The 17,197-nt window shown below is 44.4% G+C and overlaps 1 protein-coding gene across 1 annotated transcript; it reads left to right on the top strand.

Moving 5' to 3' along the window:
- Positions 1-3,259: 3,259 nt before the first annotated feature.
- Positions 3,260-17,160, top strand: ZXDC (ZXD family zinc finger C). Its single transcript, XM_054837620.1, is given in 12 exon segments — positions 3,260-4,722; positions 4,724-4,955; positions 4,958-5,557; positions 6,074-6,226; positions 7,187-7,265; positions 7,374-7,504; positions 8,434-8,604; positions 9,162-9,847; positions 10,547-10,631; positions 12,367-12,539; positions 13,814-13,915; positions 14,967-17,160. Coding segments are annotated over 12 exon segments (2,757 nt in total). The 5' UTR covers positions 3,260-4,464; the 3' UTR covers positions 15,054-17,160.
- Positions 17,161-17,197: the final 37 nt, after the last annotated feature.

Genomic DNA, 17,197 nt, shown 5'->3' on the forward strand with positions numbered 1-17,197 from the left:
CATGCGAGTTCTTTTTTTCCCCTTTAAGTTGTTAATGGGGTGAACCTGTACCTGTCTGACAGGTCCACTGATGTCGGGAACAGTCTTTTCATTAGCATATTTGGAACAATGTTTGCAATAAGAAACTATTCATTGTAAGGAAAGGAACTGGAATTTTGTCCCTGAAAATTCAGTTAAAAAAAAATCCACTTATTCCTGATAATTGATAAGTTAAGGAGTCTTAGGTCTGGCATATCAAATGTGGAATGGGAATTGGAACTCTTCTTTCTAGTTCAGAGTCTGCTGCTGTCAGCAAATAGCCATGAAATCCAGTAGCTAAACATGTGAGTGTGTAAACAAACTTATTCTTCAGCTGGTAGTGATATCACATGTGCTAGACTCAAGCTTTTCTATATTGCCATAAAAGTGTTTGGTGATCACAACAGAAAGTGACAGATAAACTAGCTGGTTAGCACAGCTAGCCTGCATGTGTCTTTGGTCTTTTCCCTGAAATTTTCACCCAAGATTCTCACCACCAGCAGGCACAGAATGCAGCACCAGAAAGTGGGTGCAAAAGCATGAGGATGGTAAGTACCAGGCCATTTCCAAACATCTTACAGCAAGGCCAGAAAAATATGGAACAACTCATGATAAATTAGTGTGAGCCAAATTCTGTATCAGCCTGAGATGGTGCCATTCTGCTGAATCAGGTATGTGTGCTTTGATGCCTCACAACAAGTAGTTTGTTCTTTTGTGTCCATTGCACTTGAGCAGCTTCTAAGTGGATGGAAATCTCTAGCAAATCTGTATCTTTAGTGTTGGCTGCTGCTTTTTAATGAAAAAACATGGGCTACTCACCCATTTGGAGATGAGCAGTGCAATTAGTAAAGCACTGTAACAAACTGATCATATCGACTTTCCTTCTGAAATAAAACACAATTGATGTGAAACAAACTAAAGCACCAAATACAAGACAGTGTGGGCTTCCTTCACAGAGAAGTTGCCTATAAAGTAAACCAGAGATGGAAAGGTCTTTTTAGTCTTCCCTCTTCCCAGGAAGAGTTAGGAAGGCACAAGCCCAGTATGCCTAGATGCAACTGAAAGAATGCATATTTTGTACCTGAACCTACTATTATATTTGTGTCAACAGTAACTCACTGAAGTATTTTGTTCTAATCAGCTGTGATGCTGAACCAAAAATTGAGGCTTACTTTGAAGCCCCTATACACACATATTGACAGATACATACATGTATTTACAGAAACATATTTTATATACACATCTATATATGTGTGAGTACAAAAATAATTAGCTATCATGTCTCGCCCTTGCATATGGGCCTCAGACATGAACACGGAGTGTCAGCAATTCCTGCCCAGTGCACACGGGGTACTGGACTTGATCTGGCCTGTCACTCGGTCTCCTTGGTGCTGTATCCCCTGCCCCTTGGAAGGGAAAGGGCTTATACAGGCAACCTGCGTTGGCTGCTGCAGACAAGGTGTGATGAGCTGCAGTCCTCAGACTGTGGGGTCTCAAGAAATGATACAACTGTTCGACCCTGTAGTACTTGCTTGGTGAGCACGCTCTGCAACTCTGTATTGCCTCTGGTGCCAAGTAGAGGAAACTGTTTATTTTGAATCACAAATCAGCTCTTTACTCTGTTCACGTACTGTATACGTCTCCAGATGAATAGTGAGAGTCTGGCATCTGCTTGTAACAGAACCTTCTGTGAAGTGCAATCTGCAGTTGATCGGAATTGCTTTATATTATGGAAAAAACCGCCCACATTGCCAAGTTATACGATTGAGATGTGAGTAGTTGTCAGCCAGATTTGACAGCCTTCGCTTTGACATATGTTATGCATTACCTATTATTAACCACACTGGACTGGGTCCAAAGTTAGTATCTTGGTATTGTATAAAACCACTCTAGTCTTCACTGCCCAAAAGCACAAGAGTAGTGTTTTGTCATGAGGAACAACCAGAAAATACACTGGCTTTTCTGAACTAAGGAATGTAGAGCTGCGCCATAGATTCATCTTAATTCTGAGGTGAAAATTCACCAAAGACAAAATGTTGAAGAAATATTTATTATGAATTCTTCACATTTGTATTGTTTAGTACTGGGGTACCTGCCAGAGTGCCCACCTTCACATCCCAGACAAAAAAGGAACCTTCATTTCATCCTTGTAACTTTATTGACCAGAGGTCATAACCTTGCAAGTATACCCAATGCCACTCAAGTCCTTGGGAGTTTATGCCTCTGGACTACATGTAGGGAGACACAATCTGAATGTATGAGTGCTATGCAAGAGCTACTAGTTGAAGTTCAGATTGTAAAGTCTTTATTAATGAGGTAGCATGAGTTACAGAAAGGCAGTGAACTGATGAGCAATTATTAAATATTTATGACTATTCACTGTTGTTTATTCATGCAGTATATATTGTTATGTGTATACATTTAAATCTACTTTGGTCTTTTAACTGCTTATCTCAGGTACTTAACAGATGTGAACTGACTGAAGTTTACAATACCTTTGGGAGGGCACAGGAACACAGTAACCTGTTACTGCCTGGGATGAAATACCAGGTGGTTTCCGGCAAACAGAAACCATAACCAAGCCCAGCGTGAAGATTCCCTTCTTGAGCTCTGCTGAGCCTCGTTTTATCTGTTCTTTACTTGTTTGCAGAGAAGCTGGGACTGCGAATGGGCTATTGTTCTGTGGGGATGCTGATGTCATTTTTAGGTAGCTGACCTCACTGCTGGACAAACCCAATACAGGGAGAGCAGTCTTCAAGCCGTGCATCTGTAGGCATTGCATCAGATCACATCCAGACAGGGGATGTAGAGGTTGTGAATTTCTGGAGTGAAGTCTCCAGCCTGCCACAGGCTGAAGCATCCTTCCTATGAATCCTAGTACCTTAATGCTTTCCTCAAAACACAGACACTTGTCCCAAAAACCTTGTGCCTGGTTGCAGATAGAGGCAAGAGCTTAGTTACAAAAGATAATTCATGCAGGTCACTTGTATGTCTGTAACTACAGGGGGTTTTTAAAGGTAAAAGCTGTTAGCTTTCCTAGTTCAGGTCTTGTTGCATCTCTCCAGGCTGTGGCAAACATAAGGGATTTGTGGTCTGATTTTTTTTTTTCTTTTCTCCTTCAGGTTTGACATCCTTCATCCAGGGATGTACTTATGTGTTAAGAAATAAACTCCTGAGCAGACCTTTCTTTTCCTACGACCATGAAGGAAGGTACTGCAAAGCCCTCCACAGAGAGATCAGGGGGGCCAGGGGCAGCCAAGAACAGGAATGACCCAGACCCAGTGACACTCAGCAGTGGGGTAAGGGGGATTTCAGAGGAGGCCGAGCTCAGGTACCCAGGGACTTCAGACTCTGCACAGATGGCTGCGAAGGTGCACAGCAGAGCTCTGGGTGTGCCTACAGCTCTATGGCAAGAAGCACCAGCTCTCCTGGAGCTGAGTGTGCCTGGCCAGCAGTATCCCATCCTTGCTTTTGGAGATTTGATAATAAATTGCACAGGGGGAAAAAAAAGAAATAATTTGCCCAATGGAAGGATCACAGCACCATCTGCTGGGACTGCTCCTTGGTCCTGCAGCAGGAGGGGGCTTGTGTCATTTCCATGGCAAATACAGGAAAATTTTCCCTTTTCCTTAAGTATGGTAGAGCCAGAAGGCAGCTGAACGTTCCTCCAAAGAAAGCTTTGCCCAAGAATGAAAAAAAACCTTTTATGCATTAGCTGAATTTGTAGGGGGATTTTGCCTGGGTTCAACTGACTTCAGCACCAGCATGTCAATTAGGAGCCTCTTTCCCACCCTCAATCTTTCCTGTCAGTGTTTGTCCCTTTTCCCTCTGTCCTTCACAGCATGTTCCCTCTGCACAGCACCGCAGCACTGCTTATTGCCCTCCTTCGCTCAGGTCCGCGTCTGCTAGCGTGACTGGAGGGGCACGGCCACGCTTTGAGCAGGAAATCTGCATCGCTCTAGGCCGGTTCATAATACTATTGTCATAATTCCACCGAAGGTGCACAGGCTATTTTGCTAAACTATTTACCTATTACCTAAGCTTAGCAACGCTCTGCTCTGGCCCTGCTTCTTCCTTGCTCTTAACAGGAATAAATGGATACCAGAGCAATCCCCAAATACTGACAGAATTCCACCTTGGCTATCGAGTGGAATTAAAGGTACAAGCTGCTGTGCAGCAGCTCGCTAGTGTATGACAGCCACCAGGACAGCCTTCCCCTGGGAGAGGGGAGGCCGACGGGGGCGAGCGGCCCCGGGTAGCCCCTGCCCGCCCGCAGTAGCCCCGCCGGGCCCCGCTCCGCCCCGTCCGCGACTCCGCGCTCCGGGTTTCCCCCGCGCCTCCTGCGCCGCGCCCGCTCCGTAACGCCACGCTCCGGGTTTCCCCGCTGGCCCGCGCAGGCCCCGCCCCGCGGCTCCGGTTTCAGCCGCTGCTACAGGGACCCCCAAGATGGAAACGCAGGGGCTGCCCGCCGCGGAGGCGGCCCGGGCCCGGCCCGGCGCCCAACATGGCGGCCCTACCGTGCCGCCCGCCGCCCCGCGCCGCCCGCCGCCGCCGCCCGACTGGGAACCGGCGGCCGCCGCCGCCTCCTCCTCCCCCGTCGCCAGCACCGCCGCGTCGGGCCTCTACGTGAGCTTCCCGGTGCTGTTGGTAGAGGAGAAGCCGGAGCCCGGCGCCAGCCCGGCGCCCAGCCCCTGCGCGCCGCCGGGGGGGGCCCGCGCCCGACAATGACGGGCTCCTGCTCGTCTTCAACGTGGTGCGCGGCGCGGCCGAGGCCGGCCCGGGCGGCGGCGAAGCGGGGCGCGCCCAGCCCGGCCCGCCGCCCGCCGAGCCACCGGAGGAGGCCCCCGGCTCGGCGGCGCCGCCGCCGCCGCCTCCTCCCCCGCCGCCGCCGCTGCCCCCCGCTGGCGGCGATGGCGGCGGCGGAGCGGAGGACGGCTCCTCTCGGGGACCATCACCATCAACAACCAGAGCCTGGTGGTGCGCATCGAGAACGGCGTCCTGACGCTGGGGCCTGGCGCCGAGCAGGCCGTGGGCGCCGCGCCGCCCGTCCCGCCGCCTCCGCCCGCCGCCGCCAGCCCCGCCGAGCCGCCGAGCGGGCCGCGGCCGCGCTCGCCGCCGGCCTTCCCCTGCCCGGAGCCGCGCTGCGGCCAGGCCTTCCCCCGCAAGCAGCAGCTGCGGCTGCACCGTCTCTCGGCGCACGGCGGCGGCGGGGAGGACGGCCGGGGGACGGCGGGGGCGGCGGCGCGGCCCTTCAGCTGCCCGGTGCCAGGCTGTGCCTGGTCCTTCGCCACGGCCTACAAGCTGCGGCGGCACCTGCACTCGCACGACAAGCTGCGGCCCTTCGCCTGCGCGGCGCCGGGCTGCGCCAAGCGCTTCACCACCGTGTACAACCTGCGGGCCCACAGCCGCGCCCACGAGCAGGAGGCGGCGCACAAGTGCGAGGCGTGCGGGCAGCGCTTCCCCAGCGCCGCCCGCCTCGCCGCCCACCGCCGCCGCAGCCACCTGGAGCCCGAGCGGCCCTACCGCTGCGACTTCCCCGGTAAGCCGGGCCTCTGGGGCTTGGTTCCCTTCCCTCCCCTTCCCAAAGAAAAAATAGCTCGCCCGGGTAAGGATGGGATCCCTTCCGTGAGCCTGTGCTGCGGCTCAGGTCGCTTTCCCTCCCTGCCGCCCCTCGTTCCCCTTCGGATCGCCCCCAGAGTCTCGAGGAAGGCCCTTGCTCCGTGCCACCTCGGTTACCGAGAGGGAAAGTTTGGGAGCTGGAGGATGCTGTGCCTTCGCTGGTCAGCCTGCGTGTGGCTTTGTGCTGGCGTGGTGAAACGTTTGAAGTCATAGCACAGGTCTTCAAACCGGGCTGTATGTGTTTTGACTGCCCGCCTTGGCTAAATAATTGTAATCCCTGGGATTGTGCTGTTTGGTTTTCCTGTGTGCCAGGAAGTAATATCCTGGAAAAAGGATCATGAAGGGCCCTCGCTAAAAGTTGGGAGGGAGAAAAGAATGCAGTTTGCCTGATTCAGTTTTGTATCAAGCTGATGCACTGTTTCCCTTCTCTCCCCAGGCTGTGAAAGAACATTTATCACAGTGAGTGCGTTATTCTCCCATAATCGAGCCCACTTTAGAGAGCAAGAGCAGTTCTCCTGTTCGTTCCCTGGCTGTAACAAGCAGTATGACAAAGCCTGCCGACTGAAAATCCACATGAGGAGTCACACAGGTATTCACGGGAGAGAATATGTGGAGAGTGGACTTCAGTTTGCTGGAAAAACTGAAAGTCATAAAAGGAGAAAGGGTGACATGAGTTACTTGGAGTCAGTGGAAACATTTGATTCTTGGCCTTCTGGGGGGTAGGAGGCTGGTGAATGAACTTGCCAAATGTGAAGTAGCTATGGATGCGCAAAGCTGTGGCTTTTCGCATGTGAACTCTGTTCAGAAAAACTATCCTAGCTCTATTCCCAAGTTCGTAGACATTTGGAACGTTATGTAAATTCTAATCTCCGTCAAAACAAATGGCTAAAAAACTCTCAGAACATGTGGAATGTATGTACCAAGGTTTGGAACAGCAAGAAGATAAAATTTCAACCCAAGCAAGCACTCCTGACTTGCGAGGGCCACTGCTAAGCTGAAATCCAGCCTCTTAAGTTTTAAAGGCAATTGTGTGTACTGTCTACTGTCTTCTGTTTTCCTGGTCTCATGGCTTAACAGTGTGGGGTTTGGTTTTTTGGGTTTTTTAAAGTGTCACTTTTGTTAAGTGAAAGTTCATAGATGTGATAGAAACCAATTTCACATACTTCACTGTAATATAAAGTCAGCATATAGTCACAGGTTATGAAAGCAGAAAAAAACATTTCAGCTGTGTTCCTGTTTTGAATAATGCTATTATTGGTTATTGAAGCACCTTCAAGATAGCTCGGATTAATATGAGATGGATTGATAATTATCTGTGCTCCCTGATGCATAGGGAAAGATGCAGTGGCCTTGAGTTAAAGATGACTCAGATTGTACGAGTGGGAAGGGGCATCACAGTGCTCCGCAGGGAATTGCAGGAGAGAGTAGTTGAGTCTTCTTGTCTGAAATTAATTCAACTTAAGCAGCTCTTCAGATTTTCTAGTAGCAGTGTGTATTTCCATGTTAGATTATTAATGTAGATTATTAATGTAACCTTTCTTTGCTTAAGGTGAAAGGCCTTTTGTCTGCGACTTTGAAGGTTGTGGCTGGTCTTTCACCAGTATGTCCAAGCTGCTGAGGCATAAAAGGTAGCCTTTTCTGATTATACTGTCTGAAATCACTTGTTATTTGTTTTTCTTCAGTACTTAAGCAGCAGTGGATTTAATCATGCCAGTGGCAATTTCCTTCCCTTGTAGGAAACACGAAGATGACAGGAGATTTATGTGCCCAGTAGAAGGCTGTGGGAAGTCCTTCACAAGAGCAGAACACTTGAAAGGCCACAGTATAACTCACCTTGGTACAAAACCATTTGAGTGTCCAGTAGAAGGTATTGTTCAACTCTTGCATGTGTTAACTGGTAATCGGCGTGTATATTGCCTAAAGACTGTGTGCTTTTTCCCCAAGTGCAAGCTTGTTACAGAATTGGAACAGTTTAGAGTGAGTCTTCTAAAAGAGTTTGAAGAGGTAAAACTAAAGAGAAGATATGTAACTGAACGAGTTACATCAAATTTATGGGTTGTGGAGGAAACATTGGTTCATGCTCTAGCTTGATTTTTTATTTCTTTATTTTCTTTATGGTGAACAGGACTACTTTATTCTGAAAAATCCTACTTCTGATATTCAGTTTCTGTAGCTCAGCTTTTTCACAATTCATCAGAAGTAGTGAAAAGCGGTCCTGTGGCCATGTTTTGCTGTTGTGACATGTCATCTCAAGTGTTCAGTGGTTGCACTGTGGTACTCAGCTGCTGGGACGGCGGATGGCTGTGTGAGTGGTATCTGTTGTAGTCATACGGGAGCCTCACTGCTGCTCCGTTGGTTTCTTAGCACTACCTCTGTTGCTTCATTAGGACTCCAGGAACAAAGATTTTGGGTCTGATCTGGAATATTCTGCTTCATAAAGTAAGGCAGCTCTACTTGGTGATTGTTTCTCCTTTTAATGGTTTTGCCAGCAGTCGTCGTGAAGAGTTTACATTTAAGATGCCATAGCAGGGAAAGGTGGTGCATTACACTTAATGACTTAAGAGTTTCTTGTTGTCAGAAACAGGTTGTTGAACTGTCCTACCTACTGAGATGTCCTTGATGTAAACTGAGGAAATGTATATTTGGCTTTCTGATTCCTCTGAATGTATGCACAGGCGCTGCAAAATAGCAAATAGAGTTCTGCAGAGCTACTCTGATTTGTTTTGTTAAGATGCTAAATATGAACATTAAATTGAAACTAGATGAAACTTTAAAGCCTTGTATATCTTCTTGCAGGCTGTTGTGCAAAATTTTCAGCACGAAGTAGTCTGTATATTCACTCCAAAAAACATCTTCAGGATGTGGACTCATTAAAGACTCGTTGCCCTGTATCGAGTTGTAATAAATTGTTCACTTCCAAACACAGTATGAAGACACACATGGTAAAACAGCATAACTTCAGCCCAGGTATAGTATTTCTTTCAAACTATAGGAGGGAGCAGTGAAAAAGCTAAATGTTTTATTAAGGAAAATGTGTATTTACTGATGTTGAAATCGGAGCCCCATTGCTATGAATGGCAGAATCTTCACCGAGACAGGAGTTGGTTTTCTCCCCTAAAATTTTCAGTGGGACCTGTAACTGAGTGTCAGAAAGTGAGACTTGAGCTTGACCTGTGTGAAACTGTGAGAAATTACAGTTTTTTTGAATGAAGTAGACCTTGTCCTTCTCCATGCCATCTGTAAAATATGAGTAATGACTAAAAGCAGTTCTTTTTGCACTCCTCTTTCTGCTCCTCTACAACCTAACTTAGTTTGGCAAGTGCTTTTGTAACTAAAATTTCTCAGTGAAGGAGCGAACTTATTTCAGTAAGCTTCTTTTCCTTAAATCTGCTTTCAGGAAAGTTGGGAAGTGTTTTAGTAGGCTGAGAATCTAAAGTTTTAAGCTTCCTCCTTTGATCATTCATATTTTTCCTCCCCATTGTCTGATGAAAGGTCCGTCTTATAACCAAACCCTTCTCTTCCAGATCTCCTAACTCAGCTCGAAGCAACCAGCTCCCTCACACCCAGCAGCGAACTCACTAGTCCAGGACAGAGCGATCTCAGCAACATAGACCTCGTATCCCTGTTCTCCAACGTGTCTAGTAACAATTCTGGAATTGCAACAGACATGGCGCTAGTGAACTCTGGAATTGTCACAATTGATGTTGCTTCAGTGGGCTCAACGCTTGGAGGAAACCTGCCTGTCAGTAACAATTCTTTAAGCCAGGCAGTTGATCCGTTGATACTGGTGGCTAGCAGCGATATGCCACAGAGCCTGGACAGTTCTCTCTTGCTGGGAACCAGTGCAACAGTTCTACAGCAAAGCACTTTAAATTTGGATGATGTACAGACTGTCAATGCAGAAGCCTTGGGTTCATTAGCATCTCTGTCAGTGAGGAATTCCAGTCAAGATGTGCACGGTTTGACATCCAGCAATAATTTAACAATTGACACAGCCACTTTGACTCCTTCTAGTAGCCTCAGCAGTACCAATGTGCCTGAGTTACTAACACCAACTAAAGTTGAACGGAATTTGCTTCCTAGCTCGGACGTTGTTAGTCAACAAGAGGGCAGCAAAGTAGTGACGCAGTTTGTCTTCTCCAACCCGCCAGGGAGCTACAGTGCACAGAAGGAAATGGATCTTGGCACAGTGACTGGCAGCTCATTTTTGGTATGCAGTAACTATATTCGTTTTACCCCTAGGTGACTGATATACAATGGATATCCCCAAAGTCATGGTTACTTACACCTTATAGGGAGACCTTTCTCTCAGATTTTGCAGATCACAAGTTTTGGCTTTTTTGGTGAAGGATTTACAACATTATGTTGAATAATGTGTTGTCAGAAGTAGATTTAGTGCGGTGATAACTTCTCTTAAGAAATACTGGAATTCTGGTGGGGAGAGTTAAGGAGAACCTTTCAAAATAAGGGATTAAAAAATAAGTGGCCATCTGTCTGAGGGTGAAATGGATTTTAGGAGAATACACAAAAATGTGCATTTCATTTCAGAGAAAGGTTTGGGCTGGGAGAGTAACTGCAACATTTTCATCTCATTCTGGTTTTAAGTACTTCTTCCCTTTCTTTCCCTGTGTTACTGTAGACTTAACTGTTTATTTACATTACAAAGTAAATGTTTGCCCTGTTAAAATCTGAACACTTAAAAATGTGGAGCTACCTTCCTTTTGTGTTGAACTCCAGAGATTTAGTATATACAGGGAATTTATTGAAACGCTAATCAGAAGAGCATGGGAGACTAGAACTCAGTGTATAACTGCAACTGAGAACTCATTAGTCTGTGTTCATTGTCTTGGTTTGTTCTTGAATTCAAAAACCTTTGCATCTCTTGGCTTTTTTTTTTTTCTTTTTCCAGGAGAGCAGTGGGTCTGCGAGAACAGACTACAGAGCCATTCAGTTAGCTAAGAAAAGAAAACAAAAAGGGAATGGGAGCAGCACAGGTGAGAAGCCATTAATTTTGTTAAATTTACTAAATACAGTTAGGGTTTTTAGCAGTGAAATGGGAGCAGGTATCTGAGTACATTCTTAAACATCCCATCCGGTTTATTGCTAGTTAAAATAATTATGCATGTGGTGTACCATCTGTTACTCAGGATAATCACATTCTGTGGAATATCAAATTCACAGTAAGTTTACAAAGAAATCTGTACCATATGTTTCATGGTTGTTAACAAGACACTATCCCTCCATCTCTTCATCTGCTTTTTATTTTCTTATTAAAAAGTTAAGGTCACATTGCTTTCTGTTGTTTATGCTTTTAGTCTTACCTAGCGGCTTCTCTTTTGCTCAGTACAGACAATGAAAACATCAGCTGAATTTTTTCTGTTTCTGTGTTTCACTTAACACTGCGTACACAGTTATTAAGGAATTTATTTCTTAATTATCTAGAAATACTCAAACCTTTCTCTTGCATTTTAGCCGTGTAGAGAGTTCTTGTGCAGGGTGAGGTTTAGGTCATGATTTCAGATGTATCCTCTTTCTCTTAAACTGTGGTTTGACTCAAAGCTGTCTGATGTGAATTATATGCCATTACTTTGTCAGATCAAACATGGTCCATGGCTCACTAGTTTTGCATGAGCTCAGATGTTTGAGTTGTGTCTAGCCTTGGGGCCGGGGTGGAACATCACATATATGTACGGCTTAGTAGAACATCATATATAATTTAGTTCTTCCTTGCTGTCTCTTAATACCTTCTGCCTCTCAACACTGTATCCATAAAAGGCATACGTGCATAAATTCTATATGGTTCAGTGAACCATCACACAGAAGGATAACTGCTTTACAAAGCTAGTTCTAAGTGTGCTTGTATCATCAAACATGTCTTTTAGACATTAGTTTAAAAAGATGATTGCACTTAATCTGCATGTGTCATAAAATGACCTCAGAAAATTCCTATTTCTGTTCGTACTCAAGACTCCCATAGTCCACTTTTCACCACATGTTGCCTTAGTGCTACTATGTGCTTCTCAAAGTGATCTAGAGCCTTGTATTTCTAATTGGTTTAGGTAGGTTGAATAAACACTGTAGAGGGAAGCTGAGTGTTTAAAAAGAAGTCATCCAAGCCTTTTATTTATTATAGATTTTAAAAACAAAACAAACCCTGAAACAGCTGACAGGATGTTATACTTACATTTATTTTGATGAGGTTTTTGGTTTTCAGCTTGTGATACAAGCAGCTGGTTCATCTTGTTTTAAACTGGTTGTGATAGTTATACTTCTGTAGCCTGTTCTACCTAATAGTCCTTGAAATCTTTCTGGAAATAGATGAGCTTCACTATGCACTTTTTACAGTTTCAAGAAATGATGTCCATGACTTCTCAGGAAATTAGTTGCAAAATTAAAAATAAAAAACTGCAATTCCTCTTCCTAATTCCTTTCTATAACTCCACAAATATGCCGGTATTTCTTTGCTACCACAGGGGTGAGCCCTAAGCTTAGCAGTTTGTGTTGTGGTTTTAATGGCATTCATGTAAAAAGATGCTCAGTCAGCAGTTGGAGTTCATCAGCTGATTGCTGTCTGGCCTTTTAGCAGTTATCAGATGGTGCTTAATTATATTGCATTGCTCCTGGCATTTGCTGTGTAGTGTAAATAACTGCCTAAAATTGAAAAATACTGGCAGGAAACTTTGGCAAATTGCTTCTGACCATCTAAATATGAAAATTGCTCTCTCTTAGGGGCATCTGGCTCTGGTCAGAGGAAAAGCAAGGGTGGTAAGGTGAGCCCTACCAACTTTTCGTCATCCACTCCTGGCAGTCGACTGGGTGGCAACATAGTTCTGCCAAACGGAGGGCTGACCATAAGGGACCCTGCCACTGGAGCCCAGTATGTGCAAATCCAGCTTCTTCAGGTAAGAGCTGAGGATGAAAATCATTCTCATCTTCTCTGCTACCCAAACTGGCACATATATGGAAGAATCTGACTATCTGTGAACTCGGGTACTACTGCCCCTAGGCGGGATTTGGAGGTCTGCAGTATGTACCATGTCCATTAGGGCATTTGCCCACAAGAAGCACTTTCCTGGGAAGTGTATATGAAATGGGCTTTACAGAGGCCTAGAAATGCCTGACAACAGAGCTGGTTCAATCATACAACTGCTGGGGGGCCAAACGGATGCATTGTGTGTTTTCATGTGGTTTAATACTAATATTCAGTCCAGCCTGGAACACACGGGCACTGTAACTGTAGGGAACATCCTGTTCAGCTTCTTAGGCTGGATACACTTGGTGCAGAAAACACTGTGATGGAACTAAGACTTTTAGCAAACTTCTGTTTTGCATGTGAGAGTTCTGATCCTTCAAGGGCTTAGGGTTTTCCCAGTTTGGACAGGCAGTTACGAGAGCAGCAAAACAGATGCTACAATCCTGTCCCAAAGTATGGGGTAATTCCTCTTCCAAAAGGAGAAGATTACTAGCATGTGTTACCTTAGGGGATTCATGGGAGTATGACTTTTTCCTCCAGTCTTCTTCTTTGTTGACGCCCCCCCCCCCAAATTCTTGCGTTACTCCACCTCTTTCTCATTTACAAGGTAAATGAGACTGACATAAAAAGATTCCCGCAAAATGAAGTTTCAGCCTAAACTATCATTTCTCTAAACTGTTGAAATAAAGATTACAATTTTTTTCTAAATACACCTGGTAATCTGTGTGGGCTGATTAGTGGAGCATGGTGGGTAATACATTTAGGCCAGATGTATGTTTGTGTAGTATCCAGAGAGAGGGTAAGTTCATTCCACTTTATTCCTAACAACATATGGTATGGAGGAAGCTATGGACAGAGTTCGCCCTCTGTCTAGTTTTCTGACGGGTGTAAATGTTTATAACTTCTATGTTAAGTATCAGCTTCACACAATATGATGAAACTTGTCGCATGTTTTCAAGTCTTATGTTTGTTGGAAGATGAACCGTTCTTTCCTTCCTTTTCAGATCTTGCCAATTTTCCGAGTTGATTATGATAGTATAATAGGTTGTACGCTGAGCTAGGTTCAGATTTAAGTGGCAGTTAGCTTTCCATGTATCTTTGTGGATCTAAGCCTTACTAGTACAGTGAGGCTGAGTGAAATTTGTGCTAATGTGCTGAGATGCTTGGGGGTCTTGTAATTATATTGTGTTTCTGTGTTCACAGGATGATTCCCCGGGAGAGGGAGATTTGCCCTTTCAACTGAGCTCTCAGTCCTCCTCGTCACATTCTCAGCTTACTGTGGATTTACCTGTTCACATACTTCAGGTACTACATGTCAGAGTCATTGGGTTTTATTGCCTAGCTTGAAAGTGAAGACAGTTTACTGTGAACACTGGTGTTCTGTCTAATGAAAATACCTTGTTTTCCATTGGGAGTTTAATTTCACTTACAAGAGGCAGTAAGCAGAGACCTGCACTGGAAGATTTATCTTGTGTATGTCACCAACCTTTGACGCATCATAGGTGGATGTTTTTCTTCCTCAGTTACCGAGTAATGAATAACTAAATGTTACTCATTTATTACTTAAGTGCCCTGTCCTTGTTTTCCTGATCCTACCCTGCAGATTTTAAGTGGGTCAAGAAAGCGGTTCAGAATTGATATGCAACAGGCTACGGGAAAGGTGGAAGGTGGGACATAAAATATTGAGCCTAGATTTCAGAGCAGTGTCCATATGGGACTGGCAGTTAGATTAAAGGCTGCTTCCTTCCACAGACTTTGGTTTCACTGCTTGCCTTTGTTAACTACTGAGTTTCAGTGTTGTTTGAATGCAGAAAGCTTTGTATAGCTTCTTGCATAAACGTTTTGTTATCTGCTGTTCCAGTAAACTGTGCGTTAGTGAGTAAGAGCAGCTGAGAACTGAACAACAATGAATGACTAGCTTGTACATAAATCACATTTTCTACTTGACCATGAGGGGCTTTGGTTTTGATAAACTCTGCAATGCAGTTGTTCTTACCAAGCGTGCATCTCCTGGATAAAAAATAAAGCTTTTGTATTTGAGAGGAGCACTTTACTGTGATAAACCTAGAAGTACTAGGATCATTGGCCATGGTAGACAGTTAATAGAGGAAAAGCAAATAGTCAATGATTTTAAATTTATCTCCATCAGTAATGCTCCTCTGAAGTGTTCCAAACTAAAACTGGAGCAGCACTGTTTGAGTGGGTCCCTAAAGTAGGAAAGCTTTGGGTTTCCTCTAAACTGTTCAAAGCATTTCTCTGGTCTTGGATAAATGTCAAGATAATCTTACTGACAAACATTAAAAGCATCTAGAGGTGAAAGCACTGAACTCTTCATGCTGTCTGTTTGCTTTAACAGGAGCCACACAATTCCACTGAAGATGATGCAGGTTCTGATAACTCTCAGTTCACTGGAAGCACAATAAACTTACAGGATCTGGAGTAACCATTACTAAGAACAGTTACTCGAAAATGAATCGGGCTGTCATGTCTTGCCAGAGTGAGATAACTGTGTGGGTCTTTTTCCAAGGAAAATACGAAGACTAAGAGTACTGGATTATGGCTGCACTCTTTGCAATTTGCTAAGGACAGTTGCAGCTGAAAGATTCTCTTAAAAAAATGTAAATCCCACTTGATGTGCCTGTGTTAAATGCGCTGTCTGCCTTGTGGCTGGAGAGACTGAGGCAGACTGCTGTACAGTGTTGTTTCAGGGAGAAGTACTGTATTAAACTTCAAACTGAGGTAATATTTACTGTTTTCACAGGAAAGCAAGTATTCTACAGCTAACAAGTACAAATTTATAATCCTGCCTATGACAGTTAAAACTTTCCTTCCATTGGTCTCCTCATGGAGCCAGTGGCATCGAGGAATTAAGAGTTAAAATTTGCAAGTGTTTTTCACACACACAAAAAAATAATTTTCGGCCCCTGTGTTTTGGCAGAAAACTTGGAATAAAGTGTCACATGTAACAAAATTAATGTCCTATGCCATGAAAATGAGATGCTCTAAAATCTTTGTTTTAGAAAGCTAGATTCTAAATGTTAACTTAGCTGTGAATCAGTTTGTAGCTCATGTTGAGTTTCTCCCTTTCCTTGCTCCTGCGTCCCAAATACTTTGCTGAATTCTTCCAGCAAAACTTGAAAAAGAAAACTGCAATAGAACTGTACTCACTGTAAGTGATAAGCTAAGAGTCCAACAGCATCTGAGAGAGGTTCATTTTATCTTTGTGTTCCCTTTTTTGGGAGGAATGTTGACCGTCACATAAATTTAAGCACCTTGATTTTATCTCATCTATAAACTGCTGCCAAGTTACCTGTAAACTGGCCACTATCTTTCTATTTTGGGTTTTGTTTGGGTTTTGGGTTTTGGGGTTTTTTTTAATTGAACACTGTTAACACTTGTTCTTTATTGATATCGCAGAGTGTCACATGCACGTGGAGCTTCTGGCTGGTTTACAGAACATGCAGTTGTCAGAGTATTTTATGAGGGGAAAAGAACTGTTACCTGGGAAGATTTGCCCCACTGAAAAACTGCAGTTTCTCTTGGGGGCGGGGGGAGAGGTTGTACGTACTGTACTTATCTGGATTGCAGACACCTAAATATGTATAGGGTTGTATAGAAAAAAAAACCAACCCTTTGGTTACATTTTAAGGTAGTAATTTAAATGTTTCTTATGGTGATGTACTGAATGCCTATAAAATTATGTATAGGAGTTTGATAAAAGGGTGTATGTACTGTTTTTTATTCTCAATGAGGTGTGTGTATGCACGTATGTGTATTTTTTTTACGAAATAAGATATGTCATGCAGAACATTGTGATCTTTCTAATCTTGCACATATTTATTTATTTTACAGTTATACTGATGTTGAATTCGCACGAGGTCATTCAGAAATGCTTTTACTTCCTGTGCCTTTTGAACTATGTATGTGTCCAGATAAATGCATTTTTGGTTGAAGACTTGGGGAGAAAATGAAGTATACAGGTTACATTCAACTTCAGATCCTGACTTGTAGGCAGTATTTTATCCTCTGGTTGAACCAGTTTTATTTTTTTTTATCTTTAGCTTAACTGAGCATAGAGGTCTCGCTGTTCCTCTCATCCTGAGTTTACAGTGTGTGCCCAGGGAATCTCTTAATCCCCTCAGGTTGGGTTTCCAAACCAAACTGTGGTAGATGAGATCTTCTACCTGCACGGAGTCCACTCCTGAGAGGTAGAAAGGTTGAGGAGGGGGACTACTGGGTCTTGTGCTAGCAGTCACCATGCTCTCCCTGGAAGCTGAGACACCTCGAGCTCCCAATGCCTGCATTTTCCTGTTCTCAAGGACCATACCAGTTCTTAATCTATTAAAATGGCCAAGGAACACTCCATCTTTTTATGGGACTTGCAACCGAATCTTTCTACTTCTGAAAATGTACCTCACTCAGCTTTGTAAGTGAATGTAAAGTGCTAACCTCTTGGGGCAGAAAATTGGATCACTTGGCTTGAACTCCATTGCTGGCAATGGATACCTGAACAACTGCTGGTGCAAAAGGGTTAATAAAGCTTTTTTTATGGTCAGTTTGTCACTGGGTATTGTTCTTTGTATGGAT

Source organism: Grus americana, chromosome 11, assembly GCF_028858705.1.
Source record: "Grus americana isolate bGruAme1 chromosome 11, bGruAme1.mat, whole genome shotgun sequence".
Taxonomy (NCBI): domain Eukaryota; kingdom Metazoa; phylum Chordata; class Aves; order Gruiformes; family Gruidae; genus Grus; species Grus americana.